Source organism: Rhea americana, unplaced genomic scaffold (genome assembly GCF_003343005.1).
Source record: "Rhea americana isolate MKP2758 unplaced genomic scaffold, rheAme1 scaffold_117, whole genome shotgun sequence".
Taxonomy (NCBI): Eukaryota; Metazoa; Chordata; class Aves; order Rheiformes; family Rheidae; genus Rhea; species Rhea americana.
In genome coordinates this window covers 763,005-776,698 of record NW_028185228.1, presented here as the reverse complement: position 1 = coordinate 776,698, position 13,694 = coordinate 763,005, and the positions used below count along the sequence as shown (strand labels likewise).

Here is a 13,694-nt window from a genome sequence, read left to right as displayed (position 1 = left end):
AGAGAGACTTATAAGTTTATACTTACCTTTGAGTATTACAGATGAACACCAAATCTGATGGTCAGATGATTTAGAAAAATTAGATGTTTATGAAAAACCACCAAGTAAAAACCCAAGCTAACAAACAAACCCTCCCTCCCCAAATACTTTCCTAACCTAGGCCCTGAATTAAAGTCCACTGACGTCAGCAGAAAAGCTTGTACCAGCTTTGATCACCTTGGTTTGGACTGTAAAGCACACTCTTTTTTAATAGATGCTCCTAGTTCTTCTCCTGCATTTGTAATAAGAGCAAGATTCTCATCTCAGTGAAGTTGATTTAAATCCACAGTTCATGGGCATTGCTTAGGATCTGTGCCAGCAAAAATGAAATTGAAAGTTAGCAGCCAACTTGTATCTCCTCTTCTCCATAAAGTTAAAAACCATTCTCCTTTATAGCATGTTTCTTGATGTAATATGAAGGTTATCTTCTGCTCTCTTCCAGTGGAGAGACTCTGCTGTTTGAATTAACATTAAAAAGTCATCTTTAGAACCACTAGCAAGTGAGGTGTCAGCTAGCATCATTTTTAAGTCTCTAGTGCTGGGAAGGTTATAAATATCTTGATTATTTGGGCAGCCAAGTGCTTTGTCACCATTACTCTCCATGATTCTAAATCAAGATACTCGACTTCCTTGATTTATTATGTAACATACGCATTTTCATGATTTGGAAACCGTCACTATATCCAGAAACTCTGAATTTTTATAGCTAAATCTTGGATAAAATAATGAATGAATTTGCCAAGGTAGAATATAATTGATTGTGCTTGGCTTGGTAGGTAAYGATATAATATAGTGTGACTGGACCTGCTGGTGCAGAATGTAATCAGTATGCATGCTCCAGAAGGTGGAAAGCATAAAGTAAACTGCTTAGATTATTTAGTGAGAATGCAATTTGCTTAGAATGACTAAAGTACAACATACGGCTTGCAAATGAAAAGCATGAAATTTAAAAACTGACATTAAAATAAAACTGAGGCTGAGACTAAAACATCAAAACGAACACTTCCCAAGCTAAAAAATAACAGAAGTTGTACATAGCTATTCCAATCCCTTTATGACTGCAGAATCAGCCCTGAATTTTTTAGTACCAGAGGTGCTGGTGTATCCATGATGAACAAAAGCTATTGTAGCCTCTGATAAGGCAAGGACAGTTTTTGGAGAAAGGAATAATGTTACCTCAGAACTTTAAATTTCCCCCATACTGTGCCCAAACATGCCTGCACACAGCTTTCCTCACATTTATATTGCATCTTCCCATTTGAAAGGCTCCACAGCTGTTTACCATCACACATGCAGAAAGCACAGCTGAAACCCATCTAGCAAAACAGCCCTTTGGATCTGCAGCATGGACTTGCCAAGAAGCTTCCTCACACCCGGAGGGCAGTGTAGACCTCCTGTCTGTGTGTGGTGGGAACAAACCTTATATAGGCTGGCTCATTATGGCCTTAGCAGGCTGAATACTTCTATGGCCACTGATGTTCACAGAAACCAACAGAGAGGGCAAAGCCCCCAAACAGATGGATTTGACAGAGACAAGATGAAGATGTAAAGTCTGATATTACAGGATAAAAAAGTAAAAAAAAAATCATGATGATTACTTTATTTTTATGCTTTAGGCCTCTGATAACCTTCCTTTTTCAAGATATGATATAACTTAATTTTGTGTAAGAAGAAGATGAAATGATAACATATAGCCAGGAAAGTTTTGACCATCCAGATTGTATAAAATAAATAAACACAGTGAGAATTAAGAAAAAGAAGATTGAAGATACAGAGCTACACACTTAAAAGTTACTTTGGTAGCCAATATTCAGTCACAAAGAGGCCAGATATCTTTCCCTGTCTATTGGAATATTTGAACTCTATTATTTATTAAAGAAAAACTAAAAATAAACTCCCAAAGCTTTTATTTGGGGGATGCAAATAATTTTAAGAATGGTGCACCACAATCTAGACATATAACCAGCATCTATCTCAAGTCGAAAGTCATAAACCATTGCATTTTAATACAATATGTACTTAACATTTTGAACTATCAGCACATCACCAGAGCTGTGTCAAGACAACATTCTCTACTCCTAGCTTCCATAGACCAATGCCTGGAAACTGTTCAAYGCACTACAAAGATATTGGCATATGGAGTAAAGAATATAAATTCAGCTGTTTATAAACTTGCTGTCATGTATGTCATAATGTTTCAATTCTGTATTATAAAAAGATGAAATGCTAACTAATCAAAACACTTCAAGTGTTATCTCCTCCTCAGTTTGGTTTCAGAGGCTCTAAATTCCATTTGAACTCATTTCCTACATTTTCCATGGATTTTCATAGAATTACTGCCGTAGGTGCAATAAACCTGTCTGGTGATAAAAGTAGCAGCACAGGGAAAAAATCATAACTGTTTCTTGAAAGCCTCATAAAATTATATTCTGCAAGGGATACTAAACCACTCAGTTGATTCTAATTTAGCATAAAACCATTTGCTTCCCAGTGAAGTGAGGCTTCACCCATTCGTCAGTGCAGCAATAAGCAGAAGGAGCTGGGTATCTGAAGGAGAGGTACAGCTGGGCTGGGAATGAAACAGCTTTTCTYGAATCCAGAAAACAAGTAGAGAACACAGGCTTAGGAGGGGCTGTAATATAGACCATTTAACGCCAACCTATTCCTATTCACTGTTGACTGAAAGTTGCACACTTCACAGTTCTACTTCCTCATATAAAATGATATCTGATTGCACACTAGGAAGAAAAGGAGGAGGTGATCTGACTAAGGATAAGAACTTGGTAACTAAAGAAGTAATTAGGTAGGCTTTTTAATCTGGATGTTCTCTAAAAACAGCCTCCCTTTTTCTTATTCCCTTGCCCTGTAAGCTTGAAGGGCAAGAAACGAGACACTGACAACTCTGGAAGTTGCTGCCAGATTTCAGGCAAAGGCTCTTCCACAAAACCGTGACAACGATCTTCTACTTACCAGTGCTTCATCTGGGAAGAACAAAGSAGTGACACAAAAGGGCTATATAGGTTGTGGAATAAGTGCAAATCACAACAGAAAAGCAGAGATGAAAAAAGTAAATATGGTCTTTTATGGTCATCTTAGGAGCATTGTGTGAGGTGCTGGAGGAACCTTCTTGCTTCTTAACTTGGACGGACTATCCCAAGAATGTGTACATCTTATGTAGTAAGAATGAATGAATGTGGCTTGTTCTGACAGCAGGCTAAGGGCTGAGAGAGGCTATTTTCTAGTGATGTATCAATGGAGCAAAATGCTAAGGTGACAAGGGTATGTTTTATGCTAAAGGATACTCATGGCACAACAGCAAGTGGATCAAAATTAGCCAGAAGTAAATTTATGTGGGAAATAAGAAGGTTTCTAACTGTTGGAGCAATGATGCTCTGAAAGCAGAGAGCAGAGGTGGAAATAAACCTAAATAGGCTACCTAAATAGGTTAAAGTAAAAGAGCTTGATAAGAGTTTATGAACACTTTGTAACATGGTGAATTGCAGGAAAAAGATCTTCAGAAAGTTTCTAAATGGAGCAGTAGGGGAGAGGGAACCTTCAGCTACTTCAGAGGTGGAAGTCACTCAGTGTATCAGGGTGGGTGATGACACCTTGTTTTCCACCAGAAAATCTTCCAAGGCTGAACCTTTTGTTCCTGTGGACTTCTTTCRTTAGGGGCTTTAAAAGGAGGCTGAGGTGCTACTGTGGTGGACAGCTGACATGCACATATAGAAAGACAGTGTGCATCAATAAAGTTGGAAACACATTCTTCTGCTAATTACAGAAATTGCCTTCTGCAATCACAGACATAGGGAAAAGTTGAAACGTTTCCTGCAACTTCTGCCTTATAAGTGCTCAAAATTTAAGGTTTAGTTTTGGAATATCTCCTTTTTTGTCAGGCTTGAGCAAAGGTGAACTCAAAACTGACTGACCTCTGCTGCCTTCTGAGTCTCTTCCTCTAACAAAGTTTGATTTTGCTAAAACAAGACCACTACTATTTTCAGAATTAAATTTGTCTTTTATTATATGATATGGACATTTTCCTAAGAAAAACTGGACCAGCATAACTAAAATAAATATTTTGCTATGGGAATCAAATAACATTATTAACAGGGGATAACAATTTTCAGCTAATACATAATTTCAAACTTTGGATTTGAAGTGTGCCGTGGAAAGAACTGGGAACCAAATCACAGTGAGACAGACCTGTCAACTAGCTGATAGCTACTACATGTGTTTTTGGTAAAGCTTTATCTTCTGTATTTGTTTTCATTTTGTGTCTCCAAAATCCTCGAAGCCATAGGAGCAAAAAAAAACCAAAAAGTCAATGGGGAAAAATATTTGTGTGTTGAACTCTGAAGCTTTCAACTTTCACTACACCAGTCAAATTCATTCACACATCATTAGTGTCATGAACTCTGACTTAGGATTTTAGCCATTCAGTATTTTAAAGCTTTCATTTTTCTAACACTTCTCCTGGCCACTATTTAAGCTATCAAATAACTTCCATCATGTCAACAAATGTGAGTACAAAGCAATTGCTCTCAGTATCCTGATGCCACTATCGTATGATGGCCACCGAAGGAGAAGCTTGTGAATAATGCAGTGTAATTCCTTGGAATTGGATACCAAACATGTGACTATACAAGTCAATGTTTTAAATATTAGATGACCAAAGTTTAACTACAACACAAATCTTCTGTACATTTTTGACACTTTTATGTTAACAGGTCAGCCATTGAGTTAGCTGGGAAGAAAGTTGGAATTCATGGAACAGTTATAAGGCATCATTTTATAATCAACATGAAATAATACAACCCTGTTACTGCACAAAAAAAAGCTATAGAATTTTTTAATGTTTTATGAAGTACCTTCCTTCTTGCTACTACACTGGATCTGGTCACAGAAGTTGAATGTGACTTCTGATGAGTAAAATGAAATTAGTGATTCAGTTGCTGCTACATAGGTACTCAAATCTTAAAACTCATAACAAGAAGACTGAATTAGCAACTGGAAATCATAGAATAAAACTTGCTTTGCTGTGGGAAACATGAAGTATTAAAAAATCTGCACTTTTACTGTGTAGATCTAAAAAAACTTGGGGATCTCTTTTGTTTCATTGTTCTGCATTAATAATTCTTTAGGTATACAGTTATTACTCAAATACATCCCTCACTTCACTGTACCTTGTAGTGGAAGAGGAATAATCCACAGAAGAGGCTGTACAGATCAGCTGTGAGTAGGGAGAGGTTGACAGCAGTAGCACTGGTTTTCTTTATGACCACTGGCATGAAGCTGTAGAGCCCAAACATACAGGCACTAAAGCCAACATACAACAAGCCTGGGGAAGAAAACAAGAAACAGTTTACTGGAAGGACTCATGTTGTGAGGAAATAATTTAGAATGCTTTTTCAAATAACCACTGATTTAAATTATTCAGATGCACGTGCATGTATAAAAGCATCATTCTAAATATACTTGAAAACAAGTGAAAACCATATTGACACTGCGGTGGGCACAAGCTCTTCAGGCCTGGTCTCTGTGGTTGCCATGATAGCAGTGCTGTTTTTAAAACAGTTTCTTACATTACTAGTGAATTCCTCACATCCAATATTAATTTGAATGAAATAATGACATATTCAGAGCTGTGAAATCTAGGTGCTTAAGGAGCTAAATGTCCCCAACATGCACTGAGTTCAGCTGAGTTGGGGGGAGCATGCTACATTTTGTGGAAATGGGCCCACAAAATGAATGCAAAAATATGAACTAGTGGATGAATGTGCAAGGAWGACACTAAAGTGACCAAGGTCCTACTCCTATTTTGCCACTTGATAAATCACTTCACTGTTTTGCACCTCTGTTCCTCTACCACTTTTTGTTTATGTTCCTCATTTATACTGAAAGCTTTCCAGAGCTGAGACTATTTCTTTCTGCATGTTTACAGAATGCCTCACATAATTGGATTGTTAGACACTAATGTAATAAAAACACACTACAGTGAAAATCTAATTGCCTTTAAAAAACTAAATAACTTACTAGGAAAGATTTTCCTGCTTCAATTATTACTTGATAAATCCCAAGGAAATTAATCAATATGAAGTTAAAAATAAAAGCAAACACTTCACTCATCTGCTCTTATGCAAATGACAATTCTTATGCTACCATGTGCTGCAGAATTCCCAGCTGATATATGCATGAGCCTAAATTTAGACTCATGCCAGCTCTTCAGAGCTTGTTGTTACGGTCTGAAAGTTGCAGAAAATCAGATTTCCAGGGTTCTGAAAGGAATTAGAAGAAAATAAAAATATAACAAAGCCCTGATGATTCTGTATGTGCTTGTCGATCCACTTACTTAAAAACCCTTTAAAGAAACTATCTAACAGACAAAATCAACCTCCTTTTGCTGGGTTATGCTCTCAACTGATTKTATCATTTGATGGTATTGTCTTGGTGGTCATATTCTTTGAGGCAGTTATGTGCACTTCACAGGCAGTAGCCTTTCCAAAGGGCATTTCAGTCCCAGTGGAAAATTGCTCAAACTGCAGCTATCCTATTAGGTGTGAATGTAAAGTGGCATTTCATTTACATCTTAAAAATACATTTAACACCCACGTAATGAAGAGATAYATGAAATTTTAGGGGGCAGGTTGTCTGACCTCTTTCAGACACAATGTTTAGGATAGTATGATTTGTGTATCATGTCTCTGCTGATGATAAAGCGAGTCTGTTCAGCTAGATCAGATGTCCACTTCCCAGATATCTAAAGCTGGTGAAAGAAATCCCATCTTGTCTGCCAGTGCTCACTCTGAGGAATAAGGTCAGCACGTGGCCTGGGTAGTATGAATCCCTGGCAAGGTCTAGTTGGTCACTTTGGATCATAGCATCATGGCATAACTCAGGTTTGAAGGGAGCTCAGGAGGTCCCTGGTCCAACCTCCTGCTCACAGCAGGGTCAGCCATGTGGTCAGACCAGGTTGCTCAAAGCCTTGATATTTTTACTCAGAATGTTTTCTTTCATTGACACATAATGGGATCAGTTATGATTTATTTAAAATGGTTTCTTGGAATAAAGACTACTCAGAAATACTCAAACTCTTTGTAACAAAGAATACTTCCTTGGAGACCAAACTGGATTTTTTCTTAAACAAAACTGATGTTTACTTATTTGTTATTATTTCATGTATCACTCTACAAACATGTCATGGTCTCATAATAAACCACCAAATCAGCACAGTGTAATCATTTCCCTTTAGGTCAGATTGTCTGCAAGTATTAATACTCCCACCGACAAGGATTTAAACAGAGCTATACTGATTTATACTAACTGTGAAGATGATGCCATTTATCAGGGGGATTTCCAGAATTAAAACCAGAAGGACCACAGCCTATTTTAAATATGACATCTAGTAGGATGGCTTTAGATCTTTATATTCCAAAATCATTTGCATTTTACATCAGCTGAAAGGTAGTTCACACATTCTTAATGACACAGTTATGGCAGATGGCAACAGGCCACCCTGAAGTTATTTATTAGTTTGCCTGCTCTGACTTTAGTGCAACCATTGAGAAGGCAGAAAGTTTAACTCTGCTGGACTGCAGGTTTAAGCCTGCTGCAGTGGATAATCATTCAGGGCTGTGTACACCCCGACGTAGATTTGTCAGTCACTACGTAACAATCTCACTTCGCTGCCAATGTTATGGAAAAGAGACAAAGTACCATGGAAGCCACGGAAGAACACAAAACTACACATAATTATCTCTGTTTTATCCCAGTTCAACTCAACCACATTTCCAGTTATTGCTCTCACAAAAGAAGTACAAACCTGTAATGCTCTTGCCATGATGACTTTCTCCTTATGAAGAAAAGGGACTCTTCATAATTAGGGACCATGTTTAGATGACATTTTAATGGCATCACAGAGCATGAAGTATGATTTATTTTAATAGCACATTTAACTAATATTGYGTTATGACAGAACCCCTATGGAAGTACAAATGACATTTACACGACTAGTAGATTAGTTCACTATAACCATTGCTAGCTCCATCAGTCCCAGCTTAATTATGTCCTGTGCTCCTTAGCATGAAGTATAAGCAACCACTGATGAGATTATGTTAATGATCTCAGATTAAAGAAGTCCAATACACTTCCAGTATGCAATGGAGCTTGTTTCTCAATAGATACTTTACATTGATTTGTCATGTATTTTACAGCTCAACCATTAAAATTTCCAAGACTTCTAGGTGCAGTGTTTTGTGATAGATRCACTGTTTTTATGAAGGTTTAGGAAGATGAGAGGAAATGGTGAACAAAGCCTTAGTGAAACAACAGTGTATCCTGTAACTTGTATCTYCTGTTTTCTGGAATTCCCAATACAATCAATTGTACTTGCATGCTTCTGAGCTGCTTTTTGATGCTCAATCTGAGACTAGGTAACAAGATTACCAAAGCTTGAACCAYCTTGTTAACTATATCAGCTAAGTACTATTAGCATTTTTTATTTCTTCTATTATCATAGATACTAGAAGAGTATTTATAGGGATTCACCTTTCCTAAAAGGTTGATTTGCTTTTAAAGAAAACAATTTGTTAAAATAATTAGAAGAGAGTCCTAGATCATAAACCTAGGTTCCAAACTGAAATGAGGAAAGGCAATTCACTGCATATTCATACACTATAAGAGCTTCATTGTGCATGATGCCACCTAAAACTTGTCTCAAACACACATCAGCTATATTCCATCAAAACTAATTGGAAAGCAATTAACCATTTGCCTACAGACATACAGAAGAGTTTATGGAGCCACAGCAACCATTTTTCCTGTTTAGCTTTTGTAAGGTTTCATTTTCTTTCTTTTGCACTCATTGAAAAAGCAGGTTTTTATTGACCACCTCATTTATTTCTCTCAGTGTTGCCCTGAATCTTGAGCTGGAAYCCCATCACTGTTTTACTTCACTGCTGTTCGAAGGATTATCCCRTAACACTCATATGCTTCTCCAGTGCCTAACCTAATGATACAAGGAAGGCATGACATGGCAAAGGAAGGGCAGGTCATCTGAGCAAGCTTATGAGGCATGTGGTTCAACCATGGCAATAGTGGGTGAGAAGGTCACAAACACTGGTTCCTGCTTCCCTTATTACTGGTTGGCTCCAGGTGTGCTTCAGCAACCATTTTCAATGAGGTAAAGTATTTTCTTACCTATTTGCCAATCCCAAGGAACTTTCAATAGCTCTTTGTGTTCCATGATTGCACTATAAGAGAAGAGAAGGCAAAATTTTATGGAAGAGAACAGAAGTTAGATTACTTCCACTCATTCAATTCAAATGCTGGGCAAAACAACMTAAATAACCTTATAACAAAAAATCTCTGTAGGAACCAAATACAATCAGACTTAGCTAATGCACTCTGGTATTACCCCTGCCTKTGTGTTTGAAAGCTCTTCAGGGCCATAATCAGACATGATAGCATGCAATTTGCACTGTTTTATTTTCAGCTCTCTGAATATCTACCCAGAACTGTCCACCTCCCTATATGTTCAATCTTTTTGTTGTTTTCTGACTTAATATTCTGAAAGCTTTTGAAATTTAATTATTAATAATATACCTGTCTGAGTTATTCACCCTTCAAAGTGGCTCTGCAGGGTCAAATAAATAGACAGCTGAGTAAATCACTGACATGAGGTGGCAGATGTCATAGGCTGGCTTTGGGGAGAATATTGTAATTYGTTGCACATTGAGAGAGAGATCCAACAGTCACAGCAATGAAAATCAGGAAACAAAACAAAGGATAGGCCAAGCTGCAAAAAGTCCACTTTCAACATCTTGTAAATATTACATGGCACATTAACATCCAAGTCCCAGATCCAGAAAACTCTAAGAAGGTAACAAARTCACATCTTCCCAAACCACGGAAGCAGAGCCTTGGAGACTAGGATTCTCACCAGCCAGTTTTTCARTCAGCTAACCACCTTCTCTAATCTGTGATTTGTGGATAATTCCTGCTGTGCAGAACTCTGCATGCTCGTCTGGGCACTATTTTAAACAAGTATAAAACATGAAATTACACAGATTGAAAAACAAAGTATCTAGTTCAAAAAGTGGCATGTGGGAGACCAAATCTAACAGTAAAACTGCAGGAACTCAATGCCTCCCAGATTAATCTTGTCTAGAGAGTTGCATTGTAGAAATTCTAATTTACTTGCTGTTGATGTGTGGCAAATCTAATACTGGGCATAGAATAATGAGATTATTTAGTCTGAAAAAAACCTAAAAGTGTCTTTGCATGCATAAGGTATATGCCTCTTTTTTATCAGCAATTCTTGAGAGATGTCATGAAAACAAATGGTAGCATTTCTTGCTGTTGTTCTGATAAGCAAAAATTTGATACAACTTAAATACAGGAACATTAATTTCATACCATTGCCTAGCTAATACAAAGAAAGTAAATGACAATACTCTATGCTCTGTGATTCATTATGGTCTGTGAAGCAGAGGGGTAAGAGCACCTTTGCTAGAAGGCTTCATTTAGCAATGCTACATTCACTGCATAATGGGACCACTACCATCWTTGAGGGTTATGGTGACTGGAGGAGGTCCTTGATGACCAAGGAGAGAAAAAYGTCACACCAATTTCAAAAAAGGCAAGAACTATAGCCTTGTCAGCCTTACACTAGCCTTTGGGAAGATTAGGGAATAMATCTTCCTAGAAGCAGCTTCCAGGACATGAAGGACACAGAGATGATTGGGAATAGCCAGCAGATTTTTCATACYGGATCAAACTGACTGCCTTCTATAATGAGATGACTGGTTCAGTAGAGAAGAGAGATGGGGTGGATGAGAGGTTTCCCWTAGTATCCTTAGAGACTGAAGAGATATGGACTACATGGGTGGATTACCCATAAAATGGGTGGGAAACTGGCCTCAAAGAGTAGTGATCAGCGAATTGAAATCCTGCTGTCAACTGATTACTAGTGAATCAGCACCTGAAGAGCTGATACTGGGGCTGACACTGTTTAACATCTTTGTTAACAGCCTCCGAGATGGGACAGAATGCATTCTGAGTAAGTTTGCAGAGGGCAACATACAGGGCAGTAATAGATAGGGACCTAKATGGGCTGGAGAAATGGGCTGACAGAAACCTCATGAAGCTCAACAAAAGCAAATGYAAATTCGTGCATCTAGGATGGAACAATCCCATGCAACAGTACAGGCTGGGGGCTGACCGGATAAAAAACGCTTTGCAGAAATTAATTTTGGAGTCCTGGTGGACATCAAGCTGAATATGARTCAGCAGTGTGCCCTTGCAGCTGAGAAAGCCAAAAGCATCCTGGGCTACGTTAACAAGAGTGTAGCCAGCAGGCTGAAGGAAGTGATTCTTCTCTATTTAGTATTTGTGAGACAGCAACARGAGAACTGTTTCAAATTTTAGGCTCCTCAGAACAAGAAAGACACTGATAAATTGGAGGAAGTACAAAGGAGTTCTATCAGGATGGTCGGGGGCTGGAGCACATGGTAAGAGGAGATGCTGAGGTAGCTGGGTTTGTTCAGCAGAACAGAAGGCTAAGCGGGAGAAYGGGGAAGGGAGAATATAGCTGCTGTCTTAACTACCTAATGGGTGGTTATAGAAAAGATAGTCAAACTCTTTGTGGAGGTACGCAGCAAAAGGATGAGCAGGAATGGACACAAGTTGCAAAATGGGAAATTCTGATTAGATATATGGAAAAAAATTCTTGGTCAAACACTGGAACAAGTTGCAAAGAGAGATTACGGAATTTCAATCCTTAGAGCTATCCAAAACCAACTGCACAAGTTCCTGAGCAACCTGATTTAACTTTGAAGTTAGCTTTCAGTTGCCTTGAGTAAGAGATTGAGCTAGATGACCTTAGRAACTAAATTATGCTGTGATTCCATCAGACAGATTATCTTCTCATTTGTTGGGCAGTTGCTATACCCCCAACTTCTTGTCAGCTAATTTATTCTCTCATTTTGATAACCTGTTCTTTCTAACTTTAATCACATTCAACCCATTTATCTTCACTTTCAACAATGCCTGGGTATTTAGCCAGCTCTTTCCTTTACTGTTTGCCCTAATACCTTAGCGCATCATTTGTCCAATAGGCACTATCTGGCTTTATTTCATGTTATATTCTAATATCAAACACTCCTGCTAAACTGTTCTAGAAAACAATAATGTACTTCTTGAAAGGCCTCTTGAAGACACAGCCCTAACGCCGAAACATGAACTAACATGAATCATCTATACGGTGTAGATATTTGTATATCCCTAAGAATTAAAAGGCAAATTAAATGCCTTTTTACTACTATTTTTATTTTGATATCAGTGCACACCAATAGTGGATACTTATTTGTGGGTGCTCTTTTGCACCTACACTGAATATTGTCCTACAACATTCATTATATTCTCCCTTCTTCAGAATTATTGCACTGCTTCCTAAAACTCCTATGAAAAGGAGACCWACACCTTCAGTGGCATTAACACATATATGCTCCCCATCTGCAGTCATTTCTTAGATGTCAACCAAATCTGACTAGTGATGCTGGTAAACTGCCTTTCTGAGACATTCCTTTCCCAATTTACTTCAGTTTAGTTTAGGTCCCATGTTGTATCAAAGTAGCCAGTAATTTTTTCAAAGAAAGATTCTTTGCATAATAGGGAACTGTCTTCCTTTTGAAACAATTGGTTTATTCAGTTAGGTTAAGCCTCTGTGAACTCATAACTGTGTGGCATCTGCTCCTTGTTACAGGGAAAGGTAAGAGAGAGCTGAGCATCTTCATGGAATCAAGTAGCTGAAACATTACTGTCCTCTGCCAAAAGACAAGCTTGTGTCACCTCGCCAAAAAACTGCATATGAAAGCCAAGTGTGGTGGGTCCACAAAAAGCCACAAAAGCACTGGTAACAAAAAGCTGTGGAGGCTGGGGAGGGAAAAGCTCTCAGGGAGAACTTTAGAGCTAAGGGTTGGCTGGAAAAGGTTTAGAGCTTTCAGCAAAGAACCTGTTTCTCACTGTTTCCTTCTAGCTGTGTCCTCTACAAAGATGCCTAGTTCCAGCTTCACTTTCTTATCCCCRCCAAAATAACTCACAGACTCTGAACTGCTTGGGTCAAGAGTGGGGAATGTAATGGTACTATAATTAAATTCAGGAACACAAGACATGTACATGACAATTTAAACACACACAGCAAAACAAGGGCACTGCTTTGATGCCCTTAGAATCAGCTAGCGCCTACCTACTACTATCACTTTCAAGTAATAAAAACGTTTTCCCCGAGAATAGTAGACACATTTACGAGCTCTTGTTTTTCCTTTTAAGAGTTTTATGTTTTTTAAAAGGGACCTGCTTGTGTGGCAGGCAGTTAATATAAATCATTTTAAGTCATGTGTTCAGATCCCACATAAAAATAATAAGCTCTCTGAGTAAGGAGACAGAGCTAGTTAAGGGGAAGTTAATGGGTCATTGTTTTGATCACTCTCTGTTCTTTGAAGATCAGCCCCGTGTAGGTAAACAAACTGTTTTTGACTAACAGTCAAGTTACTTTGCATGACAAGCACCAGTGATAGATCTGCATTAAAACACGGAAATTATTATTCAAATCTATTGATCTCAAGTAGTAAAACCAAGGCAAACTCTAGAAATAAAAA

At 38.1% G+C, this 13,694-nt stretch overlaps 1 protein-coding gene across 1 annotated transcript in view; it reads right to left on the bottom strand.

Annotated features, from left to right (window-relative positions):
• Positions 1 to 13,694, bottom strand: part of SLC35F1 (solute carrier family 35 member F1) — a 111,076-nt gene that overhangs the window by 19,688 nt on the left and 77,694 nt on the right. Inside the window, exons 6-7 of the mRNA XM_085318738.1 lie at positions 9,235 to 9,287; positions 5,223 to 5,377 (exon numbers count right to left, since the gene is read on the bottom strand). Coding sequence (XP_085174864.1) covers positions 5,223 to 5,377; positions 9,235 to 9,287 — 208 coding nt within the window. The remainder of the gene's footprint in view (positions 1 to 5,222; positions 5,378 to 9,234; positions 9,288 to 13,694) is intronic.